General features: G+C 42.0%; 1 protein-coding gene across 2 annotated transcripts in view; it reads right to left on the minus strand.

Moving 5' to 3' along the window:
• LOC113109650 (sarcosine dehydrogenase, mitochondrial-like) overlaps positions 1-19,587 on the minus strand; it is a 60,246-nt gene extending 40,659 nt beyond the window's left edge. Inside the window, exons 1-8 of one of the 2 annotated variants that reach the window (XM_026273349.1) lie at positions 19,434-19,587; positions 17,401-17,727; positions 16,901-17,079; positions 16,595-16,774; positions 16,312-16,435; positions 15,903-16,003; positions 13,531-13,635; positions 4,491-4,620 (exon numbers count right to left, since the gene is read on the minus strand). In XM_026273349.1, the coding sequence (XP_026129134.1) occupies positions 4,491-4,620; positions 13,531-13,635; positions 15,903-16,003; positions 16,312-16,435; positions 16,595-16,774; positions 16,901-17,079; positions 17,401-17,722 (1,141 nt within the window). In that variant the 5' untranslated portion in view covers positions 17,723-17,727; positions 19,434-19,587. Of the gene's footprint in view, positions 1-4,490; positions 4,621-13,530; positions 13,636-15,902; positions 16,004-16,311; positions 16,436-16,594; positions 16,775-16,900; positions 17,080-17,400; positions 17,728-18,515; positions 18,784-19,433 lie in introns of those variants that run through there. The other variant, XM_026273350.1, reaches the window with a different exon arrangement.
• Positions 19,588-19,951: the final 364 nt, after the last annotated feature.

Below are 19,951 nucleotides of genomic sequence, written 5' to 3' on the forward strand. Positions count from 1 at the left end.
CCCCATCGCCCCTGGGCGTGGATGCATTAGCTCACAGCTGGCCCAGGACCAGTCTGTATGCTTTTCCTCCGATTCGTTTGATCCCAGCGGTATTATGCAGAATACGGCGGGACAGAGTGGAACAGCTGCTTCTGGTGGCTCCGCGATGGCACACGCAGCCGTGGTTTGCGGATCTATCAGTCTGCTAGCGGGCTCTCCGTGGAGATTCCCCTCAGACAGGATTTATTATCACAAGCACAGGGGCTGATTTGGCACCCGAGGCCGGATCTGTGGAAACTGTGGGCGTGGCCACTGAGCAGAGTGCATTAGTATGTCCCGGTCTTTCTGTTGAAACCACTGAGACTATATTGAATTCTAGAGCAGCTTCTACGAGACGCTTATATGCTTTCAAGTTGAGACTGATTACAGCCTGGTGTGGCAATCGTAATGTGGATCCAGTTTACTGCCCAGTGGCTTCAGTGCTGGAGTTCCTCCAGGATTGTTTTTCGGATGGCGTAACACCAGCCACTTTTAAGGTTTACGTGGCAGCCATTTCAGCTTACCACGAATACATAGGCGGTGCCTCTATGAGGCGTCATCCACTAGTTTCTCGTTTCGTACAGCGTGCGCGACGGCTGAGGCCTTTCCGCCCTGTGCGAGTTCCTTCATGGGGTTTATCCATTGTGTTGCTAGGTTTATCAGGGCATCCGTTTGAGCCCTTGGAGCCCGTATCGGATAAATTCTTGACACTGAAGACATTTCTTCTCATGGCTTTATCCTCCCTCAAGAGAGTTGGGGATTTACAGGCTCTTTCTGTTTCACCCTCATGCATGGAATTTGCACCGGGCTCTGTGAAGGTGCTGCTGCGGCCCAGGCCTAACTATGTTCCTAGGTCGCATCTAACCTCTTTCGCTTTCAGTAAGTGTTCCTGGAAGCTTTTTCACCTGCTGAGGCTGGTTCAAGAGATCTAAGTCTTTGCCCTGTGAGAGATTTAAAGACTTATGTGGATCGTACAGCCCCTTGGCATGAATCTGACCAGCTGTTTGTCTGTTTTGGACATAAAAGTAAGGGCCATGCGGTTACAAAGCAGCGCATGTCCCATTGGCTGGTGGAGGCAATTTCTTTGGCCTATGAGGCGCGCGGACTCGCTTCGCCCTTAGGAATTGAGGCTCATTCCACTTGAGCTGTGGCTTCTTCTCAAGCTTTTCTCAGTGGATCTTCTATGGATGATATCTGTGCTGCGGCAGGATGGTCCTACAGTCTGGATGTGAGGATGGCTCCTGGCTCCCGGGTTCTCTCCGCTTGAGCAGATGCTTCCTCGGATCTCAGTTATCAGGTACGTCAGGCGTTTTGGTATATCGTTCCCATACGTGGTGACGTCACCGCAGCATCGAAGTGACCTATGATAGGGAACATCTCGGTTACGTATGTAACCTTGGTTCCCTGAATAGGGAACGAGATGCTGCGGTTCTGGCCGTTCCGTACCTTGATAATTTCTTCATCTTCAGTCATGAAATCTGAGCGAAATGGCGCGCTGCACCCAGGTATATCATGCGTGCGCATGCGTAGGGTGGTGCTATGCGCCATTTGGCCAATAGGATTGGCGGGATGGTATAGGGCTTCAGACATTCGTCACACCGGAGGTGTTCCCATACGTGGTGACGTCACCGCAGCATCTCGTTCCCTATTCAGGGAACCAAGGTTACATACGTAACCGAGATGTTTTTCATTTTTGGGTGAACTATCCCTTTAATGTTATTCACTATGACATGTTTTATATTAAGAGCCTACACAGGAGGATATTACATTAAGCAACAAACATTCTTGAGGTAACAACACATTTACATGTACAATGTCAGTTAGATACATTCTGGACCAGCCTGTGGTGAAATTACGACTGTTAATGGTGGAAGAAAACTTGACTAACACTTGAAAAGCACTTCAGAAAGAAAACTAATTGCTTTGAGAGTTTATAATGCGGCTCTTTTAAACACAAAAAGTTAAGAAAATAAGGGTGAGAGGTGGGAAACTGTGGGTCAGATCAGATTATTCTGAAAGGCTTTTTAAAGATATATATCGCTGCTGTGCGCTCACTTAATGGTCTATTCGTAATGGTCAAAGCTTTCAGTAGTAAGATATCATGGGATGACCCTCAAAAGCATCAGAGAAACAAAGGCTGCGAGTGCAAAAGAGATGAAGAGCAGAGACACACCTTTTCCATTACTCCACATGAGAAAGTGTTTTCCACAGCATCATTTGCTCTCTGAGAGCAAAAGGAGAGGGTGAGGCTGCAGCTATATTTTATTTATCCATCTTCCTCTCCTCTATTGCTCTTATTCATATTTCACCACACACACATACACACGCCGCTATCGCCGAAGCGCTCTGACTGCCGTCCTCATAGGTCACCTTGTGGTGTCAAACACGGCTTTCAACAACAGCAAACCAAAGGCTTTGGAGCACGAGAAAGTGACTAAACATGATCCAGTGAGAAAGTGTGGTGCGATCAAGCCATCCAAACTCAAATACAACACGTCTGAGTTGATATAAAGGAAGTCCAAAAATGAGATCATTAGTGAAAATTATCATTTTTAAAATGAATTAATTGCAAATTCTATTATTATATTAACATTACAATTTGAGCAACTTCTGCTTCCATGAACAAAATGAACAATGATCTGCCACAAATTATTATTTTACAAAATCTTGTTTTTTAGTTTAAAGAAAAATTGTTAATAGTAGATGAATCTCATAAGTATAATGTGGTCTCATTTTTTTTTTTTGATACATTTCTATTTCAATAAAACTTTTCTTTAATACAAATGACATTCTCAGTATGAGTAAAGTTGTTTTCTTTCCATTTTATGTTCTTTATTTGTATTAAAAATGTTTATATATATATATATAAAATAAGTTTATAGACTTTCAAAAGATATCTATTTCAAATAAATACTGTTCTTTGTTTAAAAAATGTAAATGGTAATTTAAAAAAAAGAAAAAAATGTGTTGTGATTTCCATAGAAATATTAAGCAATTAAAACTATTTTCAACATTGAGTAAGGATTAATGGTGCTGAAAATTCAGCTTTGCATCACAGAAATAAATTACATTTTATAATATCTTAACATAGAAAACAGTTAATTAAAACTGCAATAATATTTCACAATATTACAGTTTTTACTGTATTTTTTATTAAATTAAAATTAAATATAAGAATTTAAATCAGTTAATTTTATTGTAGTTATTATTATAGTTTAGTATAGTATTATCATTTCCTATTCCAAAAACTCACACAATGGCACCATAAAATAAAAGACAGCAGAAATTGAAAACACATGCATATTTCATGACTCTTTAGTTTTTAACACAAAAATTCATGATAAAACAATATCCAGACCGGACCTCGAAGGATTATCAGTAATCATATAATACAGCAATCTGTTGAAGATATTTACTGTGAAACCACATAATGGTGTCACTAGTTAATTGAGTCATCAACGTTTAGTGGATGAAGACTTCTGAGCAATGTTCATGATATACTGACTCACGTCACAGAAGGCCAATGATACACAGCACGAGTGTGAGCAGCAAATTCTGAAATCATGTGAGTCACCACTGTACACAGGTGGCCTTCAATCACGTAACGCTGATTTTCAAGTGTAGTTCTTGACTATAGTGGATGCAGTTAATGGCCAATGGGACACTGCTGTCACACCAAAAGGTATAATTAAGTGTTAAATGGTATTCATGCAAAGTCCAATGACAGCAGAGTTGAATTATACATATGCTCAACATCTAGTTTTCAATAGCTGACGAGTGGGTAAATGGAGCCTGTGCTAGCTCTCTCTTAAAGTGATTTGAGGAGTGCTCATCCACTGACCCGAAACCCTTCTGCAAGTGACCGTGTTGCAACCTTTGTTACAGAATAATTATTGCGTTTTCTGAATAGAAGTACATTCTAAGTGTGCTGAGAATGTTGTTTTAAATTTTAAGCCTTGTCACTTCCTCCTGTTGCTGCTATGTTTTCTTTTATTCTGAAGTAAATGAGTTTTCTACATGACGGTCACTACAGTGTTTTAGCCGCATTTCACACCGGTCATCTTTTATTACTTGACTGAATCTCTGGAGAGAGCCTGAATGGTGACAAATCAGCCAATCAGAGTGCAGAGTCATTTGACTGGCAGTCTAGTAAACCAATCAGCTGGTGAGATGGACGGGCAGAGCACAGCGAAAGCAAACTCAGTGTCATGAAGTCTGTGTAATGCTCTGATAAAGATACAATGACTACAGAAACACATTAAACTTTGCACATAGTGTAGCTTAATTCCAGAATTAATGACTCTTATGGGCCATTCCTTTATATGATAAAAAACACACAGTGATAAAAGTGTAGATCGATTCCCAAACAGACAACACTTATGAGCCGGTTCTTTAAATGTGTCAGAGACAGATGTTGTCAAATGAGCGTTTGATGCATTTGTCTGTGTGTGTGTGTGTGTGTGTTTACGTACCTGGACCACAGACAGTGGATTTGATTCCAGTTTGTTCCAGAGCAGGTACTCTGTTCACAGCACCATCAATGTGCTGCATAAAGACATCCCAGTCCAGATCAAACAAGCTGAAGGCAAACTTATCAGACACCTGGAGAATCACAGAACAAATACACAATGTTATAGCACACACACACGATAATGGAGTGACCTGGTCAGAAGTAATGAGCTCACTGAATCTCATATAAAGCTCATAAATCCAGCACTGAATCTATGATCCAAGAGGAAGGTCTTACTGGATGATAACATGTCATTGACATATGGACCCCCAATCATGTTAAACTACTGGTGTCCAATTGACCCTTTGCCAAACCCTACGGAGGATCTGTGCATTTGGAGTTTTAAAAGCCTGCCACAGGATAAATAAATAAAAAGGTAATTGCAACATTTTAAAAATCACAAAAAAAGTCCCATAAAAGACAGAAATGAGAGAAATAAACTCAGGATTATGACCCCAGTCCACTTTACTTATCTCATAGCTCTTTCTGCCACTGAATAAAAATCTAAAAGTGTAATTACAACTTTTTATCTCAAAACGAATACTTTTTCCACAGGGCTGTTTTGACACATTTAACGATAACCAGCATCGTAAATCCAGTTTCGTTTTTTCTTTTTAAATGCATGTACATTTATAACACTATACTTTATTTTATATCACCTTTGCATCAAATTTTTTTAAATAACTAGTTAGTTATTTTGGACAGTGTCTAATTAAGTGTCTATTCTTTTTTGAATTGTGAGTTTACATCTCACCATTTGGACTTTACATCTCTTAGGATGTTATAGCTTGCAATTTATACTTCCACCATGTAATTCGGAATTTACATCTCATAATTCAAACATTGTATCTCACAATTAATACTTTCGTCTCACAATTCAAGTTTTACATCTCAATTCAGATATTATACACACCTCACCTTACGAAAAATTTGCAATTTGGATTTCTTGCAGTTCGGACTTTACATTTCTCAATTCTGAGTTTCACAATTCAGACTTTACATCTCACATTTCAGATGTTATTTCTCGCAATTCAGACATTACATCTCACAGTTCAGACTTTCTTGCCACTTTGAACCAAGTTTATATCTCCGATTTGAACTTTACATCATGCAATTCTGATTAGCAGCTCTCAATTCTGATTTTAAAGCTTGTAATTCATACCTTCATCATGCAATATGGACGTATTTCGCAATTCAGATTTTACATCTTGCAATGTGGATTTTACATCTCGCAATTCAGACGTTACATCTCACAATTCACAATTCAGACATTAAATCTCGCAATTCAGACGTTATATCTTGCAATTCAGACGTTATTTATCGCAATTCAGACATTACATCTCTCTACAGTATACAGATTTATTTTCTCTGAATTCCAAGTTTAGATCTTGCAACTGTGAGTTTATATCTTGAAAATTTCTTTATATCTATTAAGGTAAAGTTATATATCTATTGCATCTATATATATTAAAGTCAGTTTTAGGCCCAATCCCAATACTACCCCTTAGCCTTTCCCCCTACCCCTCCGTTTCGTGCGTTCATGTGAAGGGGTAGGGGTGTCTCGATTTTCTTTTGGTTTGAGGGGAAGGGGGAAGGGCCATATAGCCCTTCAAATGAAGATTTTGAGACCACACCTCAGACGAAGGGGTATGAATTATCTCTGAAACATGGCTGCTACAGCGAACAAAAAGACACATAAATGTAAGCTTTTTTGGCATAAATAAATATTTTAACGAAAAGTAATAATTTGATTTATGTTACATTAAATTGTGAGTTCATATTAACGGTCATGTTACTCAAAGAAATGTTTGCCAAATCTTGCTAATATTTGCTAACATCATATTATTACAGACTGCATGATAGTGTCACAGCATATGTCTGATCAGGGCAATAACTGCCGTAGACATTGATGGGGGCTAATCCCCCCAATAATTAGAAATCGCTAAACCATTTTCTCAAATATTGCCTATTCGAGAGAGAAAGAGAGAGAAGTTGCGTGTATTCGCGTCTGTGCATTTATCTTTTTAGAGTGAGTTTACTTAAAAACAGCGATTGTATCCTCTCGTCGCTGGAAAATATAATGTAGCGATTCAGTATTTAAACTGTATTTAATAAAAGTCATGGGGCAGCGTTGACAAGTTTATTTTCTCCTGGATGTGTGAGCTGCGCGATTTCCGATATGTGTGTCAGTAAGCAGCTCATTAATACAGAACGATAATTAAAGGCTCTAATGCACACCAGTATATGTGTGTATTGTAAGAGCTAGACGATGAATGACGTCATGTGACACTCTGTTTCAAGGGACAAGGGGAAGGGGTAGGCGGAGGGGTAGGGGAAGGGGTATAAAATAGAATTGGGATTGGGCCTTATTCTTTACAGCATAAGACGACATCTATTAAGAACGTTTATAGAGTCAGTTTTGATTTCATGTTAATTTTACAGAACAGACTGAACCTCCTCCCACTATCCGCATAGCTCCAACTTCACTTTCTTGGCACAACAAGCTTGCTTCCACCATGAACACTTCTCAATTTGTAATTTTATTTAAGCAAAGTCCTCTACTTGCCACTGTCTTCTCTCGCTCCCACAGGGGACTGACAATGAAAATCGAAACCATGGGATGGAAAGCAGCAGCAGACGGTGTGAGCAATCTGACAGCTGATGAAATGCTGATCACAAAAACGGAGAGAATATGTGGTCGGTGTGGAGCAGACTGAAGTGTAAAAATAAAACTGTAGAGACTGCATGTGCTGAGAACCCTGCCAGGCTTCACACTGTCTCATTAAGAGTTTCAGACCGCCACCGTTTCTACAAACACATTTCTCAAATTCTTCACACTTCCCTGAGATATTGATCCGCTGTTTCATAGCATGACTGTTGCTTTCTCTATTGAAAGCATGAGCTAACAGAGGGTGAATTTAATGAGAAAGCTTAGTTGCACACAGAATACTGCTGGCTGGAGTTCATATAAAGGCAATGCTGTATAAATGTGGTCAAATGTGAGGTGACAGGGTTAAAAAAACCTCTGTAGACAGAAGCACTCACAAACACACACACGCTACGTATGGAATATCACACTACTGTACAGTAATACAATTTCAGTATATTGTGCACAGTATGCAAACTTCTTGACAAATAAATTTGATATCAGTGCAAAGAGCCCCATATTAGTTACATGAAAACTCTTTTTTTTTTTCCCCCTTCTTATTTGATTGGACTGAACAACGTTAAATTCTTTTTCAGGCACAAAAATTATATGCAGTAAATACACTAAAAATAGAGTTAAAGATGTACATAAAAGAAAGATTACTTAAGTATGTTTAACAAAAAAATACTATTTCATACTTTCTATTTCAGCATTTCATGTTTAATTCAATCTGTTCCTTTGCAGTTTCTTTATAATTATTTATGACGTTTATTAGCAATTTCTGAGTACAAAATGTTTCACCATCGGTTTAATTTTATTTATTTTTGGTGTAAAGAGTTTATTATGGTTAACTAAAACCATAAAAACATATTCATTACTTTAAATAAAATGAACATTACCTAAAAAATTTACTTAAATATCAAAAATATGAAAGATTTGCATAACACCGCCCAAATGTTTATGCAAAGAAAGGTGCTACTTTTATTCTCAAATGTAAAATTACATAAATTAAAGCTGAATAGAAATATAAAAGCTAATTCTAAATAGTAATAAATATAATTAATATATATAAACAATACTAAAGTAACACTGAAATGCTTGTAAAATGTTTTTTAAAAATGAACTTTTGTTAGATGATAAAAAAGTTAATCTAAATGTAAAAACAGGCAGAAATTTGCATGCACAATATTGACCAATGCTCATTAAGAATCATTAATATCAAACGTACTTTGAGATATTTTAATGAAACTTCTCGGTTATGTACGTAACCCTCGCGGACATTATGTCGAACGACATATTGGGTCTCACTTGGGAGAAAACGCCAATGAAAATTGGCTAGTGGATTTAACATACTTGAGCCACTCCCCATCCCAACGGGTATAAATAGAGTGACAGGTGCATCCACTCATTAGGTTTTATGCTGAGGAGCCGAGAACGTGTCCCGGCAACAGCGACCGGTTCAAGGTTGTGGCATGGGGACATAACGTCTCCGTTCTCTCCATCAAGGAACGAGGGTTACGTACGTAACCGAGACCTTCCCTATCAGTCGGTCACTACGAGTTATGTCGAACGACATATGGGGTCCTATGGAAAACACCACAACCTGACCACTGTCACAACCCTGTGGCGCTGCAATTGTCGGCAAGACGTGGCGTGCCACAAAAGCTACGCTTAAGGTCGTAACCTTCCCAAAGCCCTAGCACAAATTCACTGACCTTGGTACCGAAGGGGCCAGAGGGTGAGTACATCGCTGCTGGAGAAGGCCACACTGCTGTTCCACCCACATAAAGTTAATGGAAGGGATTTCAACCTTAAGTGAAAGATTGCTTCAAATCTTCCCTATTTGTTCTTTCAGCTTGGCAAGACAATGGGGAAGCGAGCCTTTGGAAAAGGTTGCTACGGAGACCACATCCTACCCGTAGGGAGGTGACATGACATACCGATATGGACTGACCCAGGGGGCAGTACTACATATGGAATGGTTCTCTGAGGCAGGTCCTACCTTAGAGTAGGTATGGAACAGCTGCCAGAAGAGACTGACATAGCGGGTCTGTCAAGGGAAGGCAGGGGTTTGCCAAGAGGGAAACCTTACCGTGGAAAAATAAACATATGGGATTACCAGTAGGGAATCGAGCCATATGAACACCTAGCCCAGCACAGGGGCTGACCGGAACTCCGGGCATGCTAACACCAGTACTGGGCCTGACGACAGACTGCTCCGCCAAGTCTGACTGCCGAGGGTGCTGGAGGATGCTCGACCAGGGTACGCCAACTGGGGAACTCTGCTGGGAGAATAAAGGCAGTCACATCCCCGTGTTAGGGGGAATTGGCCAACCTCTGCTTGGAGACAGCCTTCCCCTTCTGCTGGCCTCCAAAGCAGACCAGGAGCTGCTCAGAGCTTCTGAAGGAAGGGAGTGGTGGGAACATTGGGCACGTATCTCAGCCGGGGTCTCAGGACAATGTGAGAGTAGGCCGGCCTGAACACGAGGCACTATTCACTTACCAAAAATGCTTGGAGGTCCCCGACCCTTTTGATGGAAGTGAGCATGACCAGGAGCGCTGTCTTTTAGAGACAGGAACTTAAGCTCAACTGAATCCAGCGGCTCAAAGGAACCCCTCTGAAGTCCCACCAGGAAAATAGAGAGGTCCCAAGAGGGATTCAAGGGTGTCCTAGCAGGATGTAACCTTCTGGCACCCCTCAGGAACCTAATGATCAGGTCATGCCTTCCCAGGGACCGGCCGTCCACTGCATTGTGATGGGCTGCAATGGCAGCCACATACACTTCCAGGGTGGAGGGTAACCACGCTCCAACCTTTCTTGCAGGGAAGAAAGCATGACTCTGACCGGGCATCTCCGGGGGTCTTCTCAGTGAGAAGAACACCAATTCATGAACAGACTCCACTTCAGAGCATAGGCCTGCCTTCTAGAGGGGGCTTTAGCCTGAGTGATAGTGTCTACCACCGCTGGTGGCAGATCACTTAGGTCTGCCGCGTCCTGTCCAGAAGCCACACGTGGAGGTTCCAAAGATCTAGACACGGGTGCCAAATGGTGCCAAGCCCCTGAAAGAGGAGGTCCCTCCTCAAGGGGATGCACCAGAGAGAGGCTGTCACGAGGAGCATGAGTTCCGAAAACCAGGTCCGGGTGGGCCAGTAAGGCGCAACCAACAGGACCTGTTCCTCGTCCTCCCTGACCTTGCACAGCATCTGTGCGAGCAGGCTTACTGGGGGAAAGGCATAATTGCGTAGAGCCCGAGGCCAGCTGTGTGCCAGTGCATTCGTGCCCAGGGGGGCCTGGGACAGGGAATAGTACAGCTGGCAGTGGGAGGACTTGTGGGAAGCAAACAGGTCTACCTGGGCTTCCCCAAATCGACTATAGATTAGCTGGACCATCTGGGGATGGAGTCGCCATTCCCCGGGAAAGGTGAGCTGTCGTGAGAGCGTGTCGGCTGCACGGTTGAGTGCCGTCATACTCACCGAGTCTAACTCCATACCGAGATAAAAGCTTCTCTGCACAGGGGAGAGCTTGCTCTTCTCTCGGTTGACCTGAAGCCCCAGCTGACCGAGGTGCCGTGGCACCAAGTCCCTGTGATCGCACAACTGCTCTCGGGACCGGGCCATAATGAGCCAGTCGTCGAGATAGTTGAGGATCCTGATGCCAACTTCCCAGAGTGGGGCAAGGGTGTCCTCCGTGACCATCATGAAGACACGGGGGGACAGGGAGAGCCCGAAGGGGAGGACCTTGTACTGCCATGCCTGACCCTCGAATGCAAACCGCAGAAAAGGTCTGTGGCGAGGGAGGATCGAGACATGAAAGTAAGCGTCTTTCAGGTCGATCACTGCAAACCAGTCCTGGGGATGAATGCATTTGATAATGTGTTTCTGTGTCAGCATCTTGAACAGGAGCTTGTGCAGGGCCCGATTCAGGACTCGCAGATCCAGGATAGGCCAAAGGACACCGCTTTTCTTGGGTACGATGAAGTAAGGGCTGTAAAACCCTGTCCTCATCTCGGCTGGAGGGACCGGCTCGATTGCATCCTTTGCCAGCAGGAAAGCAATCTCCTCACGCAAAACAGAGGTGTCCCGGACTGCCACCGAAGTCCCGAGCACGCATTGAACTTGGGATGTCGCCGGGCAAACTGAATCGCATAACCGAGTCGGACCGTCCGAATGAGCCAGCGTGACGGGTTGGGCAGCGCAAGCCACGCTCCCAAACTCCCGTACAAGTGGCACCAAAGGGACAGTCGACATACCCGCAGCAATGAGGAGTTGTGTCGGATGGCCAAGCAGGCATTGCGTTCCGAGTCATCACAGCCACAATCCTCATGTTCCTGGAAGAACTGGCCAGAGACGCGTGGAGAGGAGTTGTGTTTACGAACAGTGACCTCTTTACCGAAAGGGGGCATTGTGGGTGAAAATGAGGAGGCAGTGCGTCACTCATCGTCAACCCGTGAGCCTTGCACCTCGGAGGAAAGGGAAATTGCTCTTCTATGAAAAAGTGAGTGCAGTCGGCCATTGGACCAGCGGCAGAACAGAAAGAAACAAAAACTGAGGATTCTCCACCCGGCCCTCCTCCGGGGGAAGGAGTGGCTCTGTCTCCGCCAGCTCCTGAAGAGCAGTCTCCCACATCTCCGACTTGCCCGTGTCAGGGCCGCTTAGTCGTCTTCCTAGAGGACATACGCGGGGCATGATGCACTGGCCTCGAAGAACTCTCAGCACGGGCCGGAGCTGGTGTGGAGGACGCAGGGGGGCACCCACGTCGACGAGCAGGCTGAGGCACTGCCCACGACGGAATGGTGGCAACCGGAGGATCACGTCGTGGCAAGATGTGCTGTATACAGCCCCTGACAGCATCGCCACACAGGACAGCCTGGCAGATGAGAGCATCGAGAAAGTGCACTTTGTCAATGTCTCTCATACATACAAGGCTGAACCAGAAACGGCACTACTGGACCACCAGAGTGAACATCGCCTTCCCGAGGGACCCGTGACTTCCGTCACCCGGAAGGGGGAGGTCAGTCGCTGTGCGCAGCTCCTGCATCAACCTCGGGTTGGTTCTACCCTCTTGCATTTGTTAAAGCCTTGGCTTGCTGAGTTTGCAGGATAGCCATGGCATGCAAACCAGAGGCAGCTTGGCCCACAGCACTGTAAGCCTTGGTAGCGAGAGCGGCCGACAGTTTACAGGCCTTGGGTGAGAGGCGCAGACTATTCCTCCCAGTGGCAGCGTTTTGCGGACACAAGTGCACCGCAATCGCACTCTCCTGCAGGGGAATGTCAACGCACCCCTAGCTGCCCCGCCATCGAGGGTAGTGAGGATGAAGGAACGAAATGAGCTGCTTCCGGCCGTAAAAATGGGCCATCCCCATGCACATCCGGGAAGAAAGGAACCAGAGTAAAACGCGGTTGTGAGCCGACGGCAAACTGAATGACCCGTTGAGACTGTCATAAAACAGCCCAGCAAAATCACCCAGCAGCCGCACAGGACAAACACTGCAGAAGGGGTAAGAGGTCCGTGGGGCGTGGCTCTGCGGAGAAGCTCTCACTGTCACCTTCAAATCTCCCAGAGCACTAGCCAGCGGTCCTCTGCTTGTGGCAGAGAAACTGGAACGGGTAGTGATAGAGGGGTCTGCTCCTTTCCTTTTAACAAAGGAGAGACGCGATCGCAGCGTTGCCATGGTCACACACGCAGTGCATGCATGAACCATCCACGAACGCATCTTCAGCGTGCTGAATGCCCAGACATGGAAGACAACGTCCATGATTTGCTCTTTTAGGAAATCTGCTCTCTTAGTTGAAGCTCCCAGGGGAATCGCTGAAAGGGACACCACTGTTTGCGCCATACCACAAACCAGAACAGCTTCCCGACACAGCAGATGAATGGCTTTGTGGAGTATAACAGCTTTCATACAACTACTCGGCTCCGAAGCAAAAATCTAATTAGTGGATGCACCTGTCGCTCTATTTATACCCGTTGGCACGGGGAGTGGCTCAGGTAAGGTTAAATCCACTAGCCAATTTTCATTGGCGTTTTCTCTTAAACTCAGAGATGATTGACCTCCCAAGTGAGACCCCATATGTCGTTCAACATAACTCGTAGTGACCGAGAGATAGGGAACCTCAGTTATGCACCTAATGTGCACATGAAATGCACATCAAATCAACTTCTTAATGAAAAACTAATCAGAGGCATTGTGTGATCATGCATATCTAAACTAAAATATAGGTTGTGGATCTCAAACCAAAGACAGAAAATATATCACAAACAACCACATCCAAAAATATGGAAAGAATAGCAACTGTTACGTCTCATTAAAATTATTTTACTGTCAGATTTGTAAACACAGATACTTCAGCTTACATCATTCCAGAATATGGGGTTCTGTTCGTAGCCTCCCACAGAGAGAGCATCACCCTGCAGACGGAGGTAGACTGATGCATCATGGTCCCTGACGTTGGGCATATTCTAGTGAAAAAAGACATTTTAGTTCATATCATATTTCAAATCTCATCATTTCAAAAGACAACTAGCTCATTACGTTCATGTATGACAAGGCTTTTTGTAGAGGCCATATGGTGCTTTACTAAACAACAACATGACTCCATCTCACCACATGCTGCTTCAAGCAGTGTGTTCAGTCACACACTACCAGCTTTTTGTTTTTCAAAGAAGTCCCTTCTTTGCACCAAGTTTGCATTTATTTCATAAAAATGTAAGTTTCGGAAAAACAGTAATATCATGAAATATTTTTACAATTTAAATGAACTATTTTCTTTGTGAATCTATTTTAAAGTCTTATTTATTCCTGTGATGCAAAGCCGTTTTTCAGCATCGTTACTCCAGTCTTCAGTGTCACATGATCCTTCAGAAATCAGGCTAATATGCTGACTTGACAAACATTTCATCTCTTCATTCTCAGTGATGACTAGCTGGCCTCTCTGTGAGGAGTAACACGGCTGTCATCAACCATGCATCAAACTACAAGCTCAGACACACACACACACACAGTGTCGCATAAACCACAGAGAGGCTGTGAGTTAAATGCTTATGCCACAGCTTCTGTTGTGTTTTGCCACTGCAGTGTAGCATGAATAGAGCAAAACGCCCCCATAGGGCTCAAAAACAGACAAAGAAAGACAAAAGAAAGACAGACACAACACAGATGTGCATCGACTAATGATGACCAATTCACTAAAGGACTTACAGACATCAGGTGACGGAATGAATGCAGTGACAAAATCAGTGCTGAACGAAATTATATTCAATGTTGAGTGCTAAGTTGAGGAAAATAGTGCAGGAATATACAATCTAGCAGTGTACAGCTTCACTGTGATTCAGGAACCGGAGATGACCTTCATTTAATAAATATAAGTTGCCATGATGTTTAGAAAATACATCTTAAATAGTTTGGTTATCAATTGCTCTGCCATTTTTATTGGCCCCATTACAAACAGGATAAATTTTAGTTACATATTTTAGCTTTCAATATTATTAAATTTTTTTTTGGAACACAGGATACTTTTTTTAAATTCTTTGATGAATAGAAAATTTTAAAGAACAGCATTTATTCAAAATAGAAATATTTTGTACCTATACACTACTGTTCAAAGGTTTGGGATCAGTACTTTTTTTCTTTCCTTTTTGAAAAATTATTTATTTTTTCAGCAAGGATACGTTAAATTGCTAAACAGTGATAGTAAAGGCTTTCTGTTTGGAATAAATGCTGTTTCTTTTAATATTTTATTCCTCCATTGATAATAAATCAGCATATTAAAATCACTTCTAATTTACATGTGACACTGAAGACTGGAGTAATGGCTGATGAAAATTCAGCATTGCTTCACAGATAGAAATTATATTTGAAACCATATTAAATAGAAGATTATTTTAACCATATTAAATATTTCACAATTTTACTGTATTTTTGATCAAATAAATGCAGCCTTAATGAGCGCAATCCATTAAAAAAAAAAAACACATAAAAAAACGTGATGCCAAACTTTTGAACAGCAGTATAAATGTTTCAAATTTCTTCATAATATATAATGTATGTATGTAAAAACACAAATGTAACTCCATGTCTGCTGGGAAACAGTAATCTAGTGGGAAACATTACTGATCTATTCTTGACTTTCACACCAGTCTAACTGATGCTTGTCTGTCACACGTCATTTTCTTTGGTTTCCTTGGTAGCACATTTCATTTAGTACAATCCCTTGGTTTCCTTGGTAACATTTTTAAATTAGCACAAGTCTTCTATAGACAGTGTAAAAACACTTATACAAGATAGAAAATCCTGCAGCACTAGTCGGATGGTGCAAGTGGCTATATCTGAAATAACTTTAATGACTGAATGTAAAATCCTTTTCCATTAAATTAAACCGACCTATATTTGCACTAAATATAATGCTAATTACTTCATTTAAATATGGAGCAGTGCTACTGCAGCACATGATTAAACTGAACTGCAAAGAGAATTAAACACAGGGTTTAGAACCAAAATATCACATACTAAAGTGATGGAACTGCTCTGTAATTTTTTTTTCTAGTGTAATCATTATTATCAATCAATCAATAATGGATGCTGGACTCTGCTCTGTTTCCCTGAATGCACCATAGTATGAATAAATCATGCAAATGACCACCTCACTGGTTTTAATATGTGCATCTCTCTCCTTGATGGGAATTTGAGTGTCTGCTGTGTTCTGTGCCGAACTGGACAGTGAGCTCACCTGAATCCCTTCGATTCTTTCTGTGACGACGTAAGCGTGGTGCATGGCAATCAAAGGAACATTGACGCCTGCCATTTCCCCCAACTTAGTGCCCCAGACACCTGAAAAAAAAACACAAACATGATTTTGCTGTATATTATTGTACTCAAACAGATACTGGATGAGATTTGATAAAGAAATCATAACCTCAAATAAACCACAAATTAAAAAATAGTATAATCATTAAAAGTTGTTCAAAAGAGCGTTGTTAAGTTAAGGTAATTTTGTCGAATATAATTTTAAAAAATCTGCTTTCAGAAGGATCATTTAATAAAATAAGAAGTTGGAAAAACTTTTACAGCTGCTTGTGTTAAAAGTCATTTCGCTATCACAGACTGCCCTCTGCTGGTGATGTCTGCATCCTTCTGACCTGCACAATTCACCACACAGGGTGTTTGGATGGTCCCATGAGCAGTTTCCACCGCTTTCACTCTCTTAACACCCGAATCATCAACCTTAACCTGGATACCAGTCACTGGACAATTCTCAATCACCTGTAATCAATGATAAACATAACAATATGGTTCATACATTCAGTCATAACTTAAACCAGACCACTGGCTTACAATACAGTAATTCACCCTGTGCTCCATTAGCTTCTATACAGAATCATTCAAGCATCACTTTAAAAAGTAAAGGGTATGGAGACGTACTGTGGCACCGCGTGCGGTGGCTGCTCTGGAGAGGGTGGTGCAGGTGCCCGCTGGGTCCATGGTGCCATCTTTAGGCACATACAGCGTGCCATAAAGATCTTTCACATTCATCAGAGGATACAGGTCCTTGGTCTCAGCAGGTGAAAGGACGTACGACTCAATACCGTACGCTTTACCCAGCTGAAATGCAAAATCTATTTTACATATCAGTTCATCTTTAATCCCTCACATTTCATTCATTATGTTTAATCAATTATAGATTTTCTAGGGAAGGATCTATGAGATGGTTTAGTATTTGTGTCATACCGACATGAGGCGCTTGTACTCGTCAAGTCGCTGCTTGTTGGAAGCAATGAACAGGCCTCCATTTTGGATCCAGCCCGTCTCGAGGCCAGTCTCCTCCTCCAACTCTGAGCTGATCACGTTGCGAGTGTGAGCCAACAGCTCCACCTCAGTATCACTAGGTCTTAACTGCCACAAAAGTCCTATGAAAAGGTAAAAAAGACTGTATTATATAAACAGAAGCAAAATTCAAAAGAATGGTACTGGTACGTCAAATGATTTGGCTTTAAGTATTACAAAATCAACTATGTAAGCCTATTCATGGAGTAAACTCTTGAACTACACTCACTGTACAAGTGAGGGATTAAATCTGCTTTGTAACATTAATTATGCAACATGCAACCTAGGTTCTTTTCTCTTTTTTTGTACACATTATGCACTGAAACTTTATTTAATTTTTTGGAGCACGGAAAGAAACTCTACTCAAAAGAGTCTCTAATCACAAAGTAAACAAAGTGCAATACCTGCCGTGTGCCAGGTGGTGCCTGCAGTCAATCTGTCCCTCTCCAGCAGAACCACATTGGTCATGCCTAGTTTACACAGGTGGTAGAGGGTCTGGCAACCCAGGCTTCCTCCTCCAACCACCACAACATCTGCAGACTTGGGCAGCGGTTTGGTGGGCCCACCGATGCCATCCTCCTCTTTGAGGGTCTTCTCATAGGGGACGCTCTTCTCTGTGGTGTGTGTCGACTGGGAGCTATAGCAGCGGGTGGTGGCACGTCCGAGGGGTGAGAGGGGCTGTCGGCATGCCATCACCCTCCGTGCTGCTCTTCCAAAGAAGGCCATGGCCCCTGCAATGGTACAAGACCATAAACACATACTTTCATTACAAACTGTTAACGGACCGTAAAGGAGTCCCTCAGAGTTCAGTGCTGGGCCCATTTTTATCTCACATTGTTTGTTAATTAATCAATTATTCATTCATTCAATATCAGTATCTGACAGAGAATACCTGCCCATTAAAAAAAAAAAAGTTTTTCCTATCAAATAATGCATATTATAATAAACAGTTGCAATTTTACTTGTCTATTAAAAATAAAAATGTTTTTTTTTCATTCATTCATCTAATGCTAAAAGTTTCAATTCTCTTTATCTTTATTCTATTCTTAACATTTGATCATCATTTTACAAGTATTTAGTTTCCTTGCGAGTCCGCTTACATTACTCAGTCTTTGTGCAGATGATTTGAATTGTTCTGTGAAATGATTTACAGGAAATCCAGAAATGTTTTAAATGTAGAGAAGTCAGCCTACCTACCGGCATTGTTTACAAAACCAATCATCTAGAAACACTGGCCAACTTGTCTTTGCAGAACATGATGGTAAATCAAATGTATGCTGAAGCATTTTTCCGATTCTCAGCGTATGCAATGCAAACACGGTGAAATTGTAAACTACTTGACGACTAAATAAAGAATAATAATGTGCGAAACAGTCGACATTTCAAACTAAATTCACGCGTTTTGTAAAACAGATGCCTGGCATGCAATACAAAAACAAACAGACCACCATAAAGCAGTCAGCGTGTGTGAAGTCAGTATTCTGTAACTTCGCGTTTTGTCGCCCACTTTAAAACTTACTGAAAGAGCGCAAATCCTCTGTTTGTTAGCTACTTCTTTAAGAGTGTGGGACTGCTGTTAAGTATGTCCATAAACAGAGCAACTGGTGCTCAAATATGGCTGATTGCTGCCTGACACAGCATGTGGACGAACACAGCTGTGCTGTGGAGAACTTCTGAACTGCAGAAGAGTGAATGAGACGGACAGAGAGCTGCGACGTGTCTGACCACAGACTCAAGATTTCACACTTCACGCTGGAGTAGAGGCTTTGCGAAGGGGCTCCTGTGTAGTCAGGTCTCGGCAGCTCACAATTGTGTCTATTTGCGAACCTGTTTGAGGGAAAAGTTGATGTTCTTATTTGCATAATTTGACGGAATTAATATCGATGGGTGTCCAGACAGGTAACGCTCGAGCACGCGACCTTTTGCAATAACTGCTTGATCGTCAGTTTGGGAAATTTTCATACACTTTCTACGAACTTTTATGAGCTGAAAGTAGCCTATGTCGTAAAGTGCACGAATATTTCATAAATTATGAGTTGGTTGTCTGTTGCTAAACAGCTCGCGATAGTTCTGGGATAAACTTGTAGCTACAATTTGGATTCCCAGTTGAAAAAAACAGCATATGGTGGTCCTTTGCTGGTTTATGCTGGTCATGTGCTGGCAAAGGACCAGCATCTCAGCGTCAAAACATACCTAACCAGCATATGCTGTTTATTTTTTTTCTTTCTTCAGATGGGTTTTCAAATTCGGATTTAAAATTACAAGCGTGAAGCGTTCACATTGGGTTAAAAGTGACCTTACTTTACGTTTCCAGTCAGTTAACCTGACATTTAAAAACATCAGAGGAGTGTGTCATTCCAAAAAAAAAAAAAAAACTGGTTCTGAGACAGCCTGAGTGTTTTTCAGAGAGATCCAGAAAAATGCATGCATTGCTTACCTGTCAGATGAATAAATCCACGAGGGAAAAACAACAAACACAAGAAAAGGTTTAGCTGTTGCTGATGTTATGTGCTGTTTAGTGCACACTGCAGCTTAAACGTGCTATTGCCTGCTGCTCAGATCCATTGGTTTGCAAGCGGCCAAATAGACATTAACCCTAGTGTAAACTCTCCACCCACTAAGATCTGTAGTAGGTTCAGTCTGACTGCAGAAACAGTTGGAAGAAATGTTATTTACTACGTTATACATGTTTAAATATATGGAAAAAAGATGTTAGCTTTATTCTGATTTATACATATGTATTTGGCATGTGAAGACTCAGCTGTCAGTTTTCCCTCGGAGCAGATCACAATTAGAGCAGAAAGGTTGATCTCAGACATCTGCTCTACTGTAAGGATTCTGAACTACAGGAGGCTTCATTGCTCCTAGAAAATATTGTGGATATAATTGAGCATTTCAGGAGGAATATAACTCTTAAAACTATGTGGTGAAAGATCTAGACTCCAAACATATTAT

The sequence above is a fragment of the Carassius auratus genome, chromosome 10, assembly GCF_003368295.1.
Source record: "Carassius auratus strain Wakin chromosome 10, ASM336829v1, whole genome shotgun sequence".
Lineage (NCBI taxonomy): Eukaryota > Metazoa > Chordata > Actinopteri > Cypriniformes > Cyprinidae > Carassius > Carassius auratus.